Below are 16,428 nucleotides of genomic sequence, written 5' to 3' on the forward strand. Positions count from 1 at the left end.
TATTTTTCATATAAGAAAAGTTTTTTTGTCTATCTCCTTCCGCTCGAAAGGTTGTGCCCTATTGTTGGCACAAACTTCAGATCTCCACCGATACACAAGTAGCCTCCATAAGGAAAGTGTAAATAGAATTTAAATTCGCTCTGTGCTAATGGTGGCAGTTGTGTGGACTTTAGCCATCGCTAGACTTTAATCAGAAAGCTGCTCTTGTGACCCTCCCCGCAATTTTTCCAGCCAACCAAGAAAAGAGGTGACAATAGGATCCCTGTGTGCTGCGGGCAGTTGGGGAAGGCAAATGAGCTGGAGCGCACGCAGATATAAAGGCGTGGGGGCCGCCTGGGCTCTGCTTCCACTTCAGCACTTGGCAGAATGGAAGGCGGCATGGAACAGCTCAGCCAGGGGAGGGGACACGTGGGTGTGGAGGACAGCCAGACCCTGGCTCAGCTCCAGGAGTTGGCCCTGAAGTGGTTCATGGAGACGCAGGCACCCCTCATTCTGCAGAATGGCGCCCTGCCCCCCTGGTTTCATGGATTCATCACCCGCAAGTAAGGCTGCCCCTGTCCACTTGTCCAGCGTTATCCACGAGCCCATGGGGCCAAGAAAATGTCTGGAGGCTCTGGAACGAGACCGGTTCCTGCCACCTCCCTGGACCAGGCAGGAACCCCAGAAGTGGCAGGTGGAGGAACAGACTGAAGAGGGTCGCATCCTCCAGTGGCCTCTTCTGTGGGCAGGGGAGGGGGACAGCATGGGCCGAGGACGGCTGAGGCTGTCAGCCTGCCTGAAGGACAGAAAGAGGGGTAGGTGGGGGGTGGGACGTGCTCAAACCAGCTCTCTGATGAATAACTAAAGAGGTCATATTACTTATCATCCAAACTGGGTCACTGTTATTGCTGAAGCTATGACAACGGTCCCTAAACGGGGACAATCCCAGGCAAACCTGGGTGTACAGTGACCCTAGGAAGAAAGGCCAAGATGTGGGGTCTTGCTTTCTGAGTGGGTGGGATTTCCAAGCTGTCAGTGCACTAGATGAATGAATGATAAAGGTAGCTGGTCAGTAGGCCTGGTACAACACCCTGGCATAGGGCTAGGCAGGGCTTCGGTGGCGTCAGCCTTTGCCGTCACACGGGGCTCCAGGTTCAGAAGGCTTTACAGCCACTGTATTGAAGCTCTTCATACTTTTTGAGCAAAGATCCCTGCATTTTGATTTTGTACTGGGCCTTGTGAATCATGTAGCTGGTCCTGCATAAAGCAAGGACTGTCTGGTCTACCTACTGCCAAGCCAGAAGACAGGTGGAATTTTCCAACATGCTCCCCCAATACTTAACACCTTGTAGAAATATCCACAGCTGACTGGGGCTGAAGGCGGGGAGGCCCTGTGAGCTCCTAGGTAGCCAGGCTCCAGGTACAGCAGTATCTCTTCCCCCAAGGAACTCTTGTGAGTATAAAGCCTACAGACTAATGTAAGGACTCCCCAAACCTAAAAATCTCCAGCCATATGGATGTATCCATGTGGACAGTGGTGAACAGGCTCAGTGACTAGTGGGTCTGCTGATAAAGATGAAGGGAGGGGTGGTACATCTGGCCTCAGACCCCAACCCAGCCCCAAAATGAGTCTTGACCTTGCTCAACTGATCCCAGAGAGCCACAGACTGGGTCCTAGCAGCCCGGAGACCTAACTGAAGGTAGGAGGGAGCACACTACGTCCTGGTGGTAATCGGTTTCCAGGGCCCGGGACCCAAGGACGTTCCCGGCAGTCTAAGTCAGACAAACCCTGCCATATAAGGGCACAGGACCTAGCTAATGGTGTGTCCTGTGCCCAGGCAGACGGAGCAGCTGCTCGGGGACAAAGCTCTTGGCTCCTTCCTCATCCGCCTCAGCAACCGGGCCACCAGCTACATCTTGTCCTACAGGTAAGAGCGGAAGTCCTCTGCAAAGCAGCACGTGGGCTCCAGCACCAATAACATAGCCTTGCAAATAAGCACAGAGGCCCACTCCCCACTGCCTGGCTTCCTGTGAGCCCCGATTCCTTCACTCCCTCATTTATCTGACACGTGCTCAACAGCAACATTTGCTGAGCGGGTTCTAGGCTGGCCATGAAGCCCCAGCCTTCATACGGGATGGCCGGGAGCAGGGGAGAACATCCTTCTGGTGGCCTGAGAAAGACTTCACGGAAGTCAACTTTGAGCTCAGGTTAGAATTTGGAAAGGGGATCTGTTTGGGATGTCGGAGGGCATTTCTCATAGGAGACTCGGATGCTGGGAGGGCCACAAGGCACAGGGTGCACGGGCTGTGTGGGGTGGTGGAGGAAGGCCTGGAGAGTAGGGTGGGGGTCAGCTCGGCCCTTCGATTTCTAGGCCTCCGATGCCCAAGTCCAGAGATCATGAAGGGTGTTGTACCCAGGGGTGATCTGGTCAAACTTAAAGTCTTGCAACTGTCTTTCTGGCTTCAGAAGAGGGAGGTTGGAGACAGAGGCAGCAGGGGCTGGTACAACTGGCTGTGTGTGAGATGATGAGGTCTGGGCTAGCAATGGGCTGTGAGGACAGAGAGGAAGAGACAAGACTATGGCCAGGACAAAGTCAGAGATGGTGACATCAGAGCCTGTGCCAAGAGGAGATTGGGTGGGGACAGGCAGAGGAAGGAGAGGGTGCCACCAGACAGGGAGGGAGGCCAGGGCTCCTGGACAAACCTCAGTGGCCTCAGATTCGGATTCAAAAGTGTTGAACTCACACTGCCTGAGCTCCCACACCAACCTTGAGCATGTGACTTAACTTCTCTGTGCTTCTGTCTCCTCCTTTATAAAGTGGGAACATCAAAGAGTGTCTGACTGATAGGACTGTTGAAAGATTTGATGAGTTTATACATTTTAAAGTGATTATGAGAGGGGGTGCAAGGGTGGTTCAGTGGTAGAATTCTTGCCTGCCATGCGGGAGACCCGGGTTCAATTCCCGGTCCATGCACTTCCCAAAACAAAACAAACGAGCAAAGCAGACAAACGAAAAATTCAACAAATGGTGCTGCAATAACGGGATACTCACATGGAAAAAGAATGAAATGCAACTCCACCATACAGCACACACAGAAAAAGTGATTATGGGAGATAGTAAGTGTGGAGTGAGTTGCTGGAGCATTGCACTTGGGAACACAGGAACTCAGGCTCAGGCGTAACAGAAACTTTCAGCAAATGACCACTTCGCTTCATTACTTACACAGCAGAAAAGGTCCAAAACAGCAAGGGAAGAAATCCCATTGTGGCCGGTCTCCCAGGGAGGCCAAAAAGCTTGGGTCAGGGTCAGTAGATGGCACCTCTGCATGCTACATTTCATGCAGAGAGCAGAGACCCTGTGCTGTTTGAGGGTTGAGTATTTATTTATACAACCCCAGAGGGAGGGGGTCCTGTCACTGAGAAGTCCCAACCTGATAACTGTCTGGGGCAGCTTGCTCCTGGTTTGGTTTCTGAGTTTAAGGTATGGTCAGGTCTTTTCTCTAGACCCAACATCTGCCTTGGCTGCAGAAACATCTGTACACGAAAGGAAGGGGGTGGGCAGGAAGGCTGGGGATAGCTGCTTGTGTCTGACACAAGGCTATACACTTGGAAATAAACAAACACAGTGGTCTTCAAGTGCCTTTTCAGCACGGGGTCTTTTTTAAAAAAGCAATCTTAGGAAGAATGCCAGTTTATTAGAGATCAAAATGGGGTCACTCAAATAAGTAGAACAATAAGGCATAATAGAGTTCAGAAACAGCCCTACAGGTTTGTTTTACCAGATTTACAGCAGAGGTGCAACTTCAATTCAGCAAGGGAAAGGACAGTGTTTTCAGCCTAACACTGGAGCAATAGGCTGTCCAAGTGGACAAAAAATTGACCTCTACTTCACACCGTACACAAAAACTAATTACAGATGGAGCATAAGACCCAAGAGTGAAAATTCAGCAACACAATAACATTTCTAGAGCAAAACATGGGAAAACATTTTCATGGGTAAATGCAAATGCCTGTAAAAAATGAGATAGGCATCGATTTCTTAACAGGACACAAAAAGCACTAACCATAACAGAAAAGATTGATGAATTGGATTTCTTTAAAATTAAGAACTGTTGTTAATCAAAAAATACCACTGAGGCAATGAAAGGGCAATCCACAGTTGTGGAGAAGTTGTGAAGTGCAGTGCATATATCTGACAAAGGACTCGTTTCCAGAATATATGGAGAATGCCTACAAATCAATAAATATAATTCAATAAATGAAGAGGCTTGAACAGGCTTTTCATCAAAAAGAATATCCAAAAGGCCAGTAAGTATATGAAAAGGTGTTCAGCATCATTACTTAGAGAAATATGCAAATGAAAACTAAATGGCTAAAATGGAAAGACAGACTATACTAAATAATTGGTAAGGATGTAAACCAATTGAAATTTTCATACTCTTTAACAGTTTTAGAAAACACTTTGTCAGCGTCTACTACAGTTTCACAAAAGTGGACCCTTGACCTATCCATTCCATTCCTAAGTACATTCTCAACAAAAATGAATACATATGGGCGGGCCACGGTGGCTCAGCAGGTAGAGTTCTCGCCTGCCACACCAGACCTGGGTTCGATTCCCGGTGCCTGCCCATGCAAAAAAATAAAGAATAAAAAAAGAATACATATATTTACCAAAGACATGTAAAAGAATTTTCAGGGCCGCATTATTTATGGCAGCCTAAATCTGGAAATACCCTAAATGCCCATCAGCGTAATAAGTAAATTATGGATTTTTCATTAAATGAAAAAACATAATGTTGAGTGAAAGAAGCCAGATACAAAAGATAAATATTATGTATTTCATTCGTAAGAAGCCCTGCAATGGGAAAATCTAATCTCTGTGATCGGGGTCAGAATGGTGGTTATATTTGGAGGCTATTGGCTGGAAGAGCACAGGATGGAGTCATCTCAGGAGATGGAAATGTTTTATATCTTAACTTGGGTAATGGCTGTATGGAGGTATTCTTATGTGCAAATTCATTAAGCTGCACTTTCTGGTGTAAGTTATTCTTCCAAGAAAATAAAAGAAAGAAAGAAAGAAAGAAATTGACTTTACAGGGTGAAAGCTGGAACTCCATCTTTTGAGCTGGGCTGGGTTTAGGGTGGGGCAAGTGAGGCTGGATTGGACAAGAGCAGGGTCGGAGCCTGTCTCTATTTAAAACTTTGATATTTTGTTCATCACGAATTTCTTTTTTGCATTGATATTGATTTTTCTTTATTTTGTTTTGTTTTCTTTTTTTTGTAATTTTTTAATTTTATTTTTTTAAATACCAAAAAAAACACCAAACAAACACAAACATTCCTATTTTGATCATTCCGTTCTACATATATAATCAGTAATTCACAATATCATCACATAGTTGCATATTCATCATCATGATCATTTCTTGGAACATTTGCATCAATTCAGAAAAAGAAATTAAAAGGAAACAGAAAAAAAAATTATACATACCACATACCCCTTACCCCTTCTTCTCATTGATCACTAGCATTTCAAACTAAGTTTATTTTAACATATGTTCCCCCTATTATTTATTTTTATTCCATATATTCTACTCATCTGTTGACAAGGTAGACAAAAGGAACATCAGACACAGGGTTTTCACAATCACACAGTCACATTGTGAAAGCTGTATTATTATACAATCATCATCAAGAAACATGGCTACTGGAACACAGCTCTACATTTTCAGGCAGTTCCCTCCAGCGTCTCCATTACATCTTTTTTTTTTTTAACTTTTTTTATTAATTAAAAAAATTGACATACAAAACATTAAGATATCATTCCATTCTACATATACAATCAGTAATTCTTAATATCATCACATAGTTGCATATTCATCATTTCTTAGAACATTTGCATCGATTTAGAAAAAGAAATAAAAAGACAACAGAAAAAGAAATAAAATAACAGAGAAAAAAAAAGATTATACATACCATACCCCTTACCCCTCGCTTTCATTTACCACTAGCATTTCAAACTAAATTTATTTTAACATTTGTTCCCCCTATTATTTATTTTTATTCCATATGTTCTACTCTTCTGTTGATACAGTAGCTAAAAGGAGGATCAGACACAAGGTTTTCACATTCACAGAGTCTCATTGTGAAAGCTATATCATTGTTCAATCATCATCAAGAAACATGGCTACTGGAACACAGCACTACATTTTCAGGCAGTTCCCTCCAGCCTCTCCGCTACATCTTGAACAACAAGGTGATATCTACTTAATGCATAAGAATAACATCCAGGATAACCTCTCAACTCTGTTTGGAATCTCTCAGCCATTGACACTTTGTCTCATTTCACTCTTCCCTCTTTGGTCGAGAAGGTTCTCTCAATCCCTTGATGTTAATTCTCAGCTCATTCTAGGGTTTTTCTCAGTCCCTTGATGCTGAGTCTCAGCTCATTCCAGGATCTCTGTCCCACATTGCCAGGAAGGTCCACACCCCTGGGAGTCATGTCCCATGCAGAGATGGGGAGGGTGGTGAGACTGCTCGTCATGTTGGCTGGAGAGAGAGGCCACATCTGAGCATCTCCATTACATCTTTTTTTTTTCTCCATTACATCTTGATTAACAAGATGATATCTACTTAATGGGCAAGAATAACCTCCAGGATAACCTCTCAACTCTGTTTGGATTCTCTCAGCCACTGACACTTTATTTTGTCTCATTTCTCTCTTCTCCATTTTGGTTAAGAAGGTTTTCTCAACTGCTTGATGCTGAGTCCCAGCTCATTCTAGGAGTTCTGTCCCAAGTTGCCAGGAAGGTCCACACCCCTGGGAGTCTTGTCCCACGTAGAGAGGGACATGACTCAGTCCCTTGATTACTGGGGGTTTTTGGTACCCCCTTAAATTTGGTGCCTGAGGCCAATGTCTCACCTGCTTCACCCTATTTCCAGCCCTTCCCTCCCTGAGCCCCCCAGAGCAGGCTTAGGTAATTCCCAGGAACCCAGACTACGGTGGTTTGAAAATGACTCCCTAATTCCCCAGCCCTTCTCAACCACCCTGCAAGTCCACCAGTCCCACTTTCCTGAGGGCCCCGGAGGCTGCAGGTGGGGCAGAGCCCCAGGCCAGCCTGAATCTGTACCAGAGGGAGAGCTGCAGCCCCTCCCTACCCACCCCAGGCTCACAGCTTGGACCCAGGGCCCAGGCGGCACTGCCTGTGGCCAGCAAGGCCCCGGCCACAAGTTCTTGTGTTGCAGGGGCAGCGATCGCTGCCGGCACTTTGTCATCAACCAGCTCCAAAACCGGCGCTACTTCGTCTCGGGAGACAGCCACAGCCATGGCAACCTGGCCGAGCTCGTGCGCTATTACCAGGCTGTGCAGCTGGAGCCCTTCGGGGAGACCCTGGCTGCTGCCTGTCCCCGGGTAGGACTTCCTTCTCCTCAGGCAAGGGGGTGGGCAGGGGGCCAGGCCTGGGGCATCCATCACTCTGGCTCACACCTTTTCTCTCCTCTATTGACTGCCCCCCGGGGGCATTCAGGGCAGGGTAATGGTTGCTGTTTGAGAAAGGGAGACTGAGGCAGTATCTCACCTGAGATCAGGGATCTGGTGGGAATGTCCCCGTCCCTTACCAGTGGCCTCTGGCGGGTGACTGGAGGCGGCCAGAGATGTGTGATGACAGCCTTGCTGTGTCCCCACTGCCCAGCCCGAGGACGGTGATGTGTATGATGCCATCATCCCGAGCCTCCATCAGACCAGCCCAGGCTTGGAAAACCCCCTCGCCCCTGCAGCCTCCACCGGGGCCCCAGGCAAGGCCGCCAGACCCCAGCCTTCTCCACAGCCCGGTGCTTCTTTCCTCCACCCAAAGAAGGGCCTGGATGAGTGTCCCTGGAACCTCTTCGAGGAGGAGAGCATGGAGGTAAGGAGGGGTCTGGGCACCATGGGGTCAGGGCCACCAGCCCAGGGACCCGGTGCCGTGTCCATCGTCGGGCCCTGAGAAGCTATGTTGACCAGTCCCTGCAGGCTGTGGGTGGGGAGCAGCAGGCCCAGACCGGGGCAGCCCACCTGGAATCACCCAGTGGTTCATCCACGCCCTAGTTGGGTCAAGCCTTAGCTTGGCCGATTTCTAGCCAGGTGATTGTGGGCAGGTCCTTAACTTCTCTGAGCCTCAGTTTACCGCTCTTGAGGTTGTCATGAGGCTTGAAGGAGAGAATGGGTAAGAAATGTCTGAAAATCCCTTTAGAAACTGTAGAGAGGGGTGCCTGTGAGTCAGTACTTTATACTCCTCCACAGCACCTCGGAGAGATTTTTCTTAATATAAGCCTGATCACAGCATGTCAAAAGCATCTCCTGAGTTTCAGAATAAAACCTAAAGTCTTCTCCAGGGTCCACAAGACCTTACCATGTGCCATGCTACCTCTCAGTGATCCTCGCTCTTCTCCAGCTACATTGGCCATCTGACATATCCTCGAGTACACTGAGCTTGTTGCCACCTCAGGGCCTTTGCATTTGCTGTACCTCCTGCCTCGTATACTTTTCCCACCAGATAGCTGCAGGGCTCACACTCTCACTCCCTTCCATTCTCTTCTTAAATGTCACTTCCTCAGAAAGGCCCACTTAATGAGAGACAAAACCCCTTTCCCTGCTTTGTTCTTTCTCTGTAGCACTGCTCATGACCTGGCACTGTCTCCTCTTGTGATGTATTATAATATTGCATATTACATCAACCCATATAATGGCATACAGCAGAACTGTGAATGCCCGTCTCCCAAAGGAGAATGCACCTTCCTGAATTGGTCTCACACTTGAGTCCTTGACACCAGGGCAGTCTCTGGCACACACTCAGCGCTCACTAAACACTTGATGGATGAATATGCATGACTGATGGAATTGGCAGTGGGCCACTCTGGTTGGGGAGGGGACAGTGAGCGGGTGGTCCAGTGGGCCCCGCGGGAGCGGGGAGGGGGGCGGGATGAGCTTGGGTGGAAGGTAAATCTGGTCACCCAAGGTCTTGAATGCCAAAATAAAGACAGCACTCAGAGTCCCAGAACATAAGAACTAGCGGGGGCCTTGAGGCCATGTATCCAACCCCTGCGTGTCAACCAGGTAAACTGAGGCTGAGACGGGCCTCAGCTTACCTAAGCGCAGTTCAGTTAACCTGGAATCATCTTAAAGAGCAATGGGGTGCCCTTTAATAGGCTCTCTGAACTTCCCCCCATCCCAGGTCCCCGTGAGTGCACCCCCAATCCCTGAGAGAAGTGCCTCCCTCCGGGATGAGTCTCCTGGAGGCCCTGGTGGCAACGCCTATGCAGACCTGAGGAAGATGAACAAGGCACGGCTGGGCCTGGACACAGAGGGGTCCAGCACGCACAGGCCAGTTCCACCTGGCAGCCAGGACTGTTCCTCAGTCAGGGAGGTCCCAAGGAGGCTCTCAGATGGAGGCCAGGACAGGCCTGATGTCCAAGGGCCTGCCTTCTCCAGGGCGAGCCCAGACCAGGGCCTAAGAGTGTCTTCCACTTTCCAGGGACTCCTACTGCCTCCAAGTTCGGAGGCCCAGGGCTCTCCAGCTGCTGCCTGGAGCCAGGGGTCTCCAAAGCTGAGCCACAGGGCTCAGCTCTGCTCCCCGGGCGGTTCTGCAGACACCTGCAAGCTCATGGGGACAGCAGGTCTGCAGGAGGCCAGGGGCGCTCCAGACCAAGGAGAAGGCAGTGTCTACAAGCAGGTCCCTGTCTCCTGGGGCAGCCCAGCCAGGTCCCCACATCCTGGGGCCAGTTCTGCGTACAGCAAGCTGCCAGGGCCCACAGGCTATGGCCACAAGAGGATTCCGGATGCTCCTGGGCTCCCAGGGCCCAGAAACACCTGTGAGCAAATCCCAGCAGCCAAGGTCAAGGAAACTGAACGGACACATAAGGTGCGCTCCAAGGGGGCAGGGAGGAGGGTGGTGCCTGCCCTCAGGGCATACCTGGGGTCAGGAGGGGACCTCTGACCCTCAGGCATGGGCAGACGAGGTCATTGTTCCTGCCCAGAAATGCCCAGAATTGTCCAGCTATAATTTCTGCCTAGTTTCAGTTAAAATGGGGATTTCCAGGTCCTTCTGAGCACTTTCTCTGCAGCAGACCAGGACACCCCATCCTTCCTTTGTGGCCAATGCAAGGGTCTCAGAGCCTCCAAGAGGCACAGAAGTGACCCTAGATCCAGTCTGGCTTGCCTTGGCTCCAGGCACCTCTTAGCCAAACTCTGGCTATGTAGCTTCAGGCAAAGCAGACTTCACCAAGACTCGGGTTGCCAGATTTAGCTAGCTAAAATACAGTTCTCTTCGAATTTTAGATAAATACATTTTTAGCATGAGTACATTCCAATCATCTGTAATTCAAATTTAACTGAGCATCTTGTACTTCTTTATTTGGCACCACTGTCCAGGACCTCCATTTTCTCATCTGTGAAATGGGCTGGTCCTCTGGCTGGGTCCAGGCACAGCTGCCCAGAGGATAAGGCATGGTGTTCTCGTTTGCTCGGAGCACAGGCCTGCTGTCCACGAACAATCTGTTATTAGGAGGATCTCTGATTAGGAAGGAGAGAAGGGAAAGTGGGGCTCAGAAGGGCAGAGGGAGGTGATCAGAGGTGCGACTGGTCCAGGGTTCCCAGGAAGGCAGTGAAACCCGCCCCCCACCCCCGCCCGAGCCCTCAGCCCCAGCTGCACTTGCCCTAAAGTTGGATGAAATGGGAGCCCAGCCCCAGTCCTCAGCCCGCACCCTGTCCTCCTGGTCTGAATGGCTGAAGCCCCATCCTCCCAGCTGAAGTCTGCCAGCCCCTTCCTCCGGGCAGGGCTGTATGCAGCCACCCCAGGGGCAGTGAACTCACCCCCCACCACCCCCCACAAAGCAGCCCTGCTCTCCTCAGGACCCCAGACCCTGCCTGGGGACACTCCTTGCAGAAGAACCAGAGGCCACACCCCATGCCTGCTCTTCCCCTGGCTGCAAAGTCCCATGCCCTCTACCGTCCCCAGTGGCACCATTTACCATCCCAGCCCCAGCCTGGGTGGGACACCAGTGCATCCGTGGTCCCCAGCTAGGGCAGAGAGCTCTGGGGACAGGGATGGCCACGGCACTCCAGAGAGGCAAGCCTGGGGCTGGGCCTTTAATGCCACCCCTTTCCCTTAGGCTCCTTAGCAGAAGAGGACAGATGCTTAATTCTCACCTGGGAGAGGCTTGTGGGAGGGGCTGAAGCAGCTGTCATTAGGATCAACCTGGCCTCATTTCCTGCGTTCAGGCCCAGCCCCCAGGTCAGTGATAAAGACTCTGCTTCCCTATCCAGGGACCCCAGGTCACAGCCTGGTCTCCCCCCTTGCAGCCTGAAGGACTCCGGAGGTTCTTCGTGGACAAGAAGCGTAAATTCTGAGGAATGGTTAGCTGGCAGCAGCCCATGCAGTGGATTTCCTGGTACCTGGACTGTGCCAGGGACTTGTAGGAAAGGCCCCCAGCTCACCTGAAGGCACCCCTCAGATCCTCAGACCAAACCATTGTGCACAGAGCCAGGCTCAGAGACACAGCCTAAGGGGCCTACCTGGAGAGGGGAGGGGCTGCCTGCAGCTCTGAGTGTGCCCTGTTTCTCCAGCCCCCCCAATCTGCAGGAGGAAACCAACGCCCAAGAAGCATGGGGACTGGCTCAAGGCAGGGGTCAGCACCCCCATTTCCCAGATAATTAATGGAGCCTGCCTCCCACGTTTCCATACGCGTGCTCACTGCACACTCACCAGCACCGGGCAGACCCTGTGCTATGACAGACATTTTCCTAACGGGCTGAGCGACAGCATGCATTGCTCTTAGGACCAAAACCAGTTCCCCTCCTCAGGGCCCCAGCAGCAGGAAGGAGGGGGTGGGTCAGGAACCGCATCCCCGGCTCCTGTCCCACGAGGACTGGGCAAGCAGCCAGGGAAGCAGCTGCAGAGGCCCAGGCTCGGGAGGGGCAGTGCTGCCCCTGAAGCAGGCCAGCCTCCCAGCGGTTGTCCTCTTGGTTCCCTTCTGAGCTGGGCAGACCCAAAGGGGCATCCGCTCCGACCCCTCTGGGTTACACATGGGGAAACTGAGGCCCGGAGAGGAGCAGCAGCCTGCTTGGGGTCACACTGCCCCCAAGTTCTGAACCAATGACAAGAAAGGCCGGCCCAAGCCTGGCTGGTCAGCCTGGGATTCTCCCTCAAATGGCTTCTGGAGCTAGCCATGGGGTGTGTGGTCGCTGTCCCTGTCTGACCAGGTCATTGTCACTGCCCTCTGCCTGCCAGGCTGGTCCTGACCCCTCTTGTGAGGCCCAGACAAGGCTGGGGGCTGGCTCCTCGGGGGCCCTCCCCATTGAGTCCCCACTTGCTCTTCTCTTACTGGATGTCTCCACCTCCATGACGGCGGACAACTGGCCTGCCGCCCCACTGCCTCCAAGCCCAGGAGAAGGAAACAGAGCCCACCTTTCCCAGCTGTGATGCCACAGGTGTCACCCCCTCCTCGCCCGGCTCCCTCCAGGCCCTGGCAGAATTGGCTCTGTTCACATTCTGTGGGAAAACTCCCCTTAGCTACCTTTTCCTGCTTCTCCCCCTGGAAAACGGGGTCATGAGAGCCTCTACCTCCTCGGAGGGTTGCAAGGACTGATGGTAAAGCAACGAGGGTGTGCCTGACACGTGGTCAGCACCCCACAAACGCCCACCGGGGTTCTTATTGTTACGAGCAATGGAAACAGTTCTCACTTCACGTCCTTTGTGGGCTCCTGTAAGGGCTGGGGGCATGGATGGGTCCCAGAGGCACTGGCACTGGAAAAAATTCACGCCTAGAGGGAGAGCGCGATGTTTAACCCAGAGGTGACGTGCTGACGGTGGGATTTTAAGGACCAGGAGAAGAGGCATCATTGAATGCTTCCTAACATTGGCAGAGACAGAAAGCGCAGGGACATGAAAATGTTTTATCACCAGGAATTCACAAGTCCATGGACAGTACACACCAGTGTGGATTCCATGTCGCTGGAGAAGACATGACTGCGACACAGAGACAGGGACAGAGCCCCGGAACCCAGTCCTTCTGTCCTTACTTCACATTGGGTGACTGGGGGAGAAGAATGAGAAGGTGAGGTGGCCCAGTCCTGGGTTTCAGAGAAGGACTGTGTAGCTTGTTAAGACCCTATCCTTTTTATTTTTATTTTTTTAATGGACTCTGCCTTGGGCTGCCGGGATATTGGCCTAGTGCCTGAACAAGTCAGCCCCTACCCCCATCAGGTTTTCTGCTTTCCGTTTCCAGTGGAGACATTTCCAGAGGGGTCTGGGGGAGGTAGGGGACAGGGAGGGCCCGTGGAGGGGTTCCACAGCATGGCCTGGGCAGAGCCCTACTCCTCACATCCCCCCTTCCCTGGTTAAGGCTTTTGTTGCTAAAGGGCCACAGGAAATGTCCTTGGGTCTAAATCCCAGAGGCCACAGCTGCTTTCCTGTGGGCCTGGAGGTCACGCCCACGTAGACAGGAGGGCAGGACAGTGGGCTTCTGGGTCCCTGTGGCCTCGGCAGTGTCCTCAGATCCGGATGTGGAAAGTGCTGGAAAGAGACAAAGGGCGAGAGAGGGTGAGTGGCTCTGGGCTGGACGGGTAAAGGCTCCTTAGTGAAAAGCTCCCCAGGTGCCTGGGGAATTCTGCAGAGAAGATGCTATTAATCCACGCCGAGGGACACAGGGCTTGCAGGACCACCTGTCTCTGGGGACCACAGCCCCCGTCGCAGCCAGAGGGCCCCCCGGTTCCTATGGCCTCCCTCCTCCTGGTGCTGCACGGGGCCTCTGGGTGCCGCTGTGCAGGGATCCCCGGGGCCCGGGCCCCCGTTTCGGCCCCGCATTCAGACCTGCCGCGCCCAAGCCCGGCCCCTCCACGGGCAGCACCTGAGGAAGTCTGGGGCCTTGGCAATCATGTCCTCAAAGTCAGCGAAGCCCAGCCTGCCGTCGCCGTCCAGGTCGGCCTCCTCAATGACCTTGTCACACACGAGCACCACCTCGTCCTCGTCCAGCTCCGACTTGGTGAGCCGGGCCAGTGTCATCTCCAGGTCCTCCTTGCAGATGAAGTTGTCGGTGTTGAAATCTGGGGGACAGGGTTGGCGATGCTACAGCCAGGGCTGGGTCCTCCCCCAGGTGTCCTGCCCTCTCTCCCCTCTTCCTCTCAACAGGCCATGCCCGAATCCCCTGCCAGCTTCAGGGGTCCTCACAGCACCTCCACGCATGCTCTGAGGACCCCAGATTCCTGCCACCGGCTGGATGAGGACGAGAGCTCACTCCAAGGGGCATCTTAAATACCCACATTCAACAAACGACTATTCACAGCACCCATAGCAACCCCACCAGGACTGGATGTACAACCACATCCCGAGACAGTTCAAAAGTCCAAATCTGACGCTTCTTGGAAATTCGGCTTAGGCCGATGGCCCTGATGACCTCAGCCCATAAAGGACCATGTTTTCCCTCTACCGCAAGGCAAGGCCAGGTGATTCACAGTCTGACAGCTGCTCAGAGATGGAGCTGGAGTTCCGACCTAGGCACGTGCTGTCTGGATTGCACCACGCTGCCTCGGGGAGGCTGCAACCAGACACATCCGTCCAGCAGGCTCAGAGGCCCTCAGAGGCTGGCCCCAAGGCTGGTCTTTGTGCACACACACACACACACACACACACACACACACACACACACACCAGGGAACATGGCCAAATTCTATCTGGCGAAAGGCACCACCACTGTCCAAAGTACAGCAAGATGGTTCAGAGAACTGAGCCATGGCTGGCCGCATCACGATGAATTCTAACACCCCTGTTGCCATACTCCCGCCCACCCACCAGCACTTTGCAGAGGCCATTTCTTCTGCCTGGGGCAGGTGCCTTTCCCACTTACCTGTCCAGCAAACTTCTTGTCATCCGGCACACCTAAGCTCTCCATCACCTCCCAGACACGGGGTGACCCCACCCACCCTGGAGCGCCCCCTGCCTACTGATCAAACCCTGGCATTCAAGTTAGCGATGAAGTTTCTTGAAGATGATTGCATAATGATACAGCTTTCATAATGGGACTGTGTGATTGTGAAAACCTTGTGTCTGGTGCTCCTTTTACCTAGCTTGTCAACAGGCGAGTAGAACATATGGAATAAAAATAAATAATAGGGGGAACAAATGTTAAAATAAATTTAGTTTGAAATGCTAGTGATCAATGAAAGGGAGAGATAAGGGGTATGGTATGCATAATTTTGTTTTTCTGTTTTCGTTTTATTTCTTTTTCTGTTTTCACTTTATTTCTTTTTCTGAATAGATGCAAATGTTCCAAGAAATGATCATGATGATGAATATGCAACTATGTGATGATATTGTGAATTACTGATTATATACGTAGAACAGAATGATCAAAACGGGAATGTTTGCATTTGGTGTTTTTTGGTATTTAAAAAAATAAAAGAAAAAAATTCAAGTAAAAAAAAGTTAGCAATGAAGATTATAACTACTAACGTTGAGAGCTTTCTGTGGCTGGTAATATCATGTGCTCTGTCTCATTCGATTTTCAAAACAACCCCATCGGGAAGGTGCGGTCAGAATCCACTTTATACCGCTGAAAAGCCAAGGCTTGGAAAGGACCAGAGCATCCTGCCTGAAGGAGCATCCATGGTGCGATCTGGACCCCCAGCCCGAGCTCTGGGCTGGTCCCCTGCACTGCCCCTCTCCCACACCGACCTGTGCATGCCCCCAGGGCAGGCACGAGGTGGGATTCGTCTCTCTAGGCTCTCTGGAAATACTGGCTGGTTGGCTAGGTTCCTGAGGAGCTGGTGAGATGGGCATTACTGTGCCTGCTTTATATGAAGACTAGGGCGGACCCCAGCTGCCTTTTCCCGCTCCCCCTCCCCAGCCCAGGATGGCCATGGCCTCCAGGCCACACACTCCGCCTGTCCTCCTTGGAAGCAATGCCCACAGGGTCAGAGGCTAGCAGGACGATGGGCAGGACTGGAGAGCCTCTGTCAGTAGAGGGTAGACAAGGCGGGTCCTGTTTTCTGATAGACAAACACAACACGGGATTGTACATAGATGCCTCTAAACCAAAATGCTCTGAAATATACCTATGAAAACTACAAAATGAAAAACAGCCGGAGAGACGTCCTGTTGCCTGGGAACCCACTGGTTGAACACAGCTGCTGAGAAGGGAGTTTTGGCCTTGGCAAAGCTCTGGGCCAGGGCGGGTCGCAGCCCCTCCCGGGGCCTCGGGGCCCCCTCTGAAGCCTGAGGACGTACCCACCAGCCCCCACGGGCCTGCGGGGAGCTCAGCCCTGAGAAGGCAGCTCCTTTCGCGGCGGGAGGGCCATCTCTGCACGGGTGCCTGGTGCCATCTGGTGGCCTGTGGACTGAGGCCAGGCCTGGGCCAAGTGAGGGGTCCCCATCTCTCACGGCATGGGGTGCGGGGAACTCCGGGGGGCAAAGCAGCTG

General features: G+C 51.9%; 2 protein-coding genes across 6 annotated transcripts in view; one reads left to right on the forward strand and one right to left on the reverse strand.

Annotated features, from left to right (window-relative positions):
• Nucleotides 1-366: 366 nt before the first annotated feature.
• SH2D7 (SH2 domain containing 7) lies at nt 367-15,416 on the forward strand. 4 transcript variants are annotated; one of them, XM_077128562.1, is made up of 6 exons: nt 367-542; nt 1,818-1,907; nt 7,226-7,391; nt 7,672-7,884; nt 9,190-9,876; nt 11,316-15,416. In XM_077128562.1, the coding sequence occupies exons 1-6, from the start codon at nt 367-369 to the stop codon at nt 11,361-11,363; spliced, it is 1,380 nt and encodes a 459-aa protein (XP_076984677.1). In that variant the 3' UTR covers nt 11,364-15,416. The 4 variants fall into 4 exon arrangements, with proteins under 4 accessions (XP_076984677.1, XP_076984676.1, XP_076984675.1 ...); XM_077128561.1 differs by lacking the exon at nt 11,316-15,416 and having other exon boundaries at nt 9,190-10,623; XM_077128560.1 differs by lacking the exons at nt 367-542; nt 1,818-1,907 and having other exon boundaries at nt 6,575-7,391.
• CIB2 (calcium and integrin binding family member 2) overlaps nt 12,895-16,428 on the reverse strand; it is a 33,377-nt gene continuing 29,843 nt past the window's right edge. For both annotated transcript variants that reach the window (XM_077128563.1, XM_077128564.1), the window contains 2 exons: nt 13,862-14,057; nt 12,895-13,527 (listed from right to left, as the gene is read on the reverse strand). In XM_077128563.1, the coding sequence (XP_076984678.1) occupies nt 13,506-13,527; nt 13,862-14,057 (218 nt within the window). In that variant the 3' untranslated portion in view covers nt 12,895-13,505. The remainder of the gene's footprint in view (nt 13,528-13,861; nt 14,058-16,428) is intronic.

Source organism: Tamandua tetradactyla, chromosome 14 (assembly GCF_023851605.1).
Source record: "Tamandua tetradactyla isolate mTamTet1 chromosome 14, mTamTet1.pri, whole genome shotgun sequence".
NCBI lineage: Eukaryota > Metazoa > Chordata > Mammalia > Pilosa > Myrmecophagidae > Tamandua > Tamandua tetradactyla.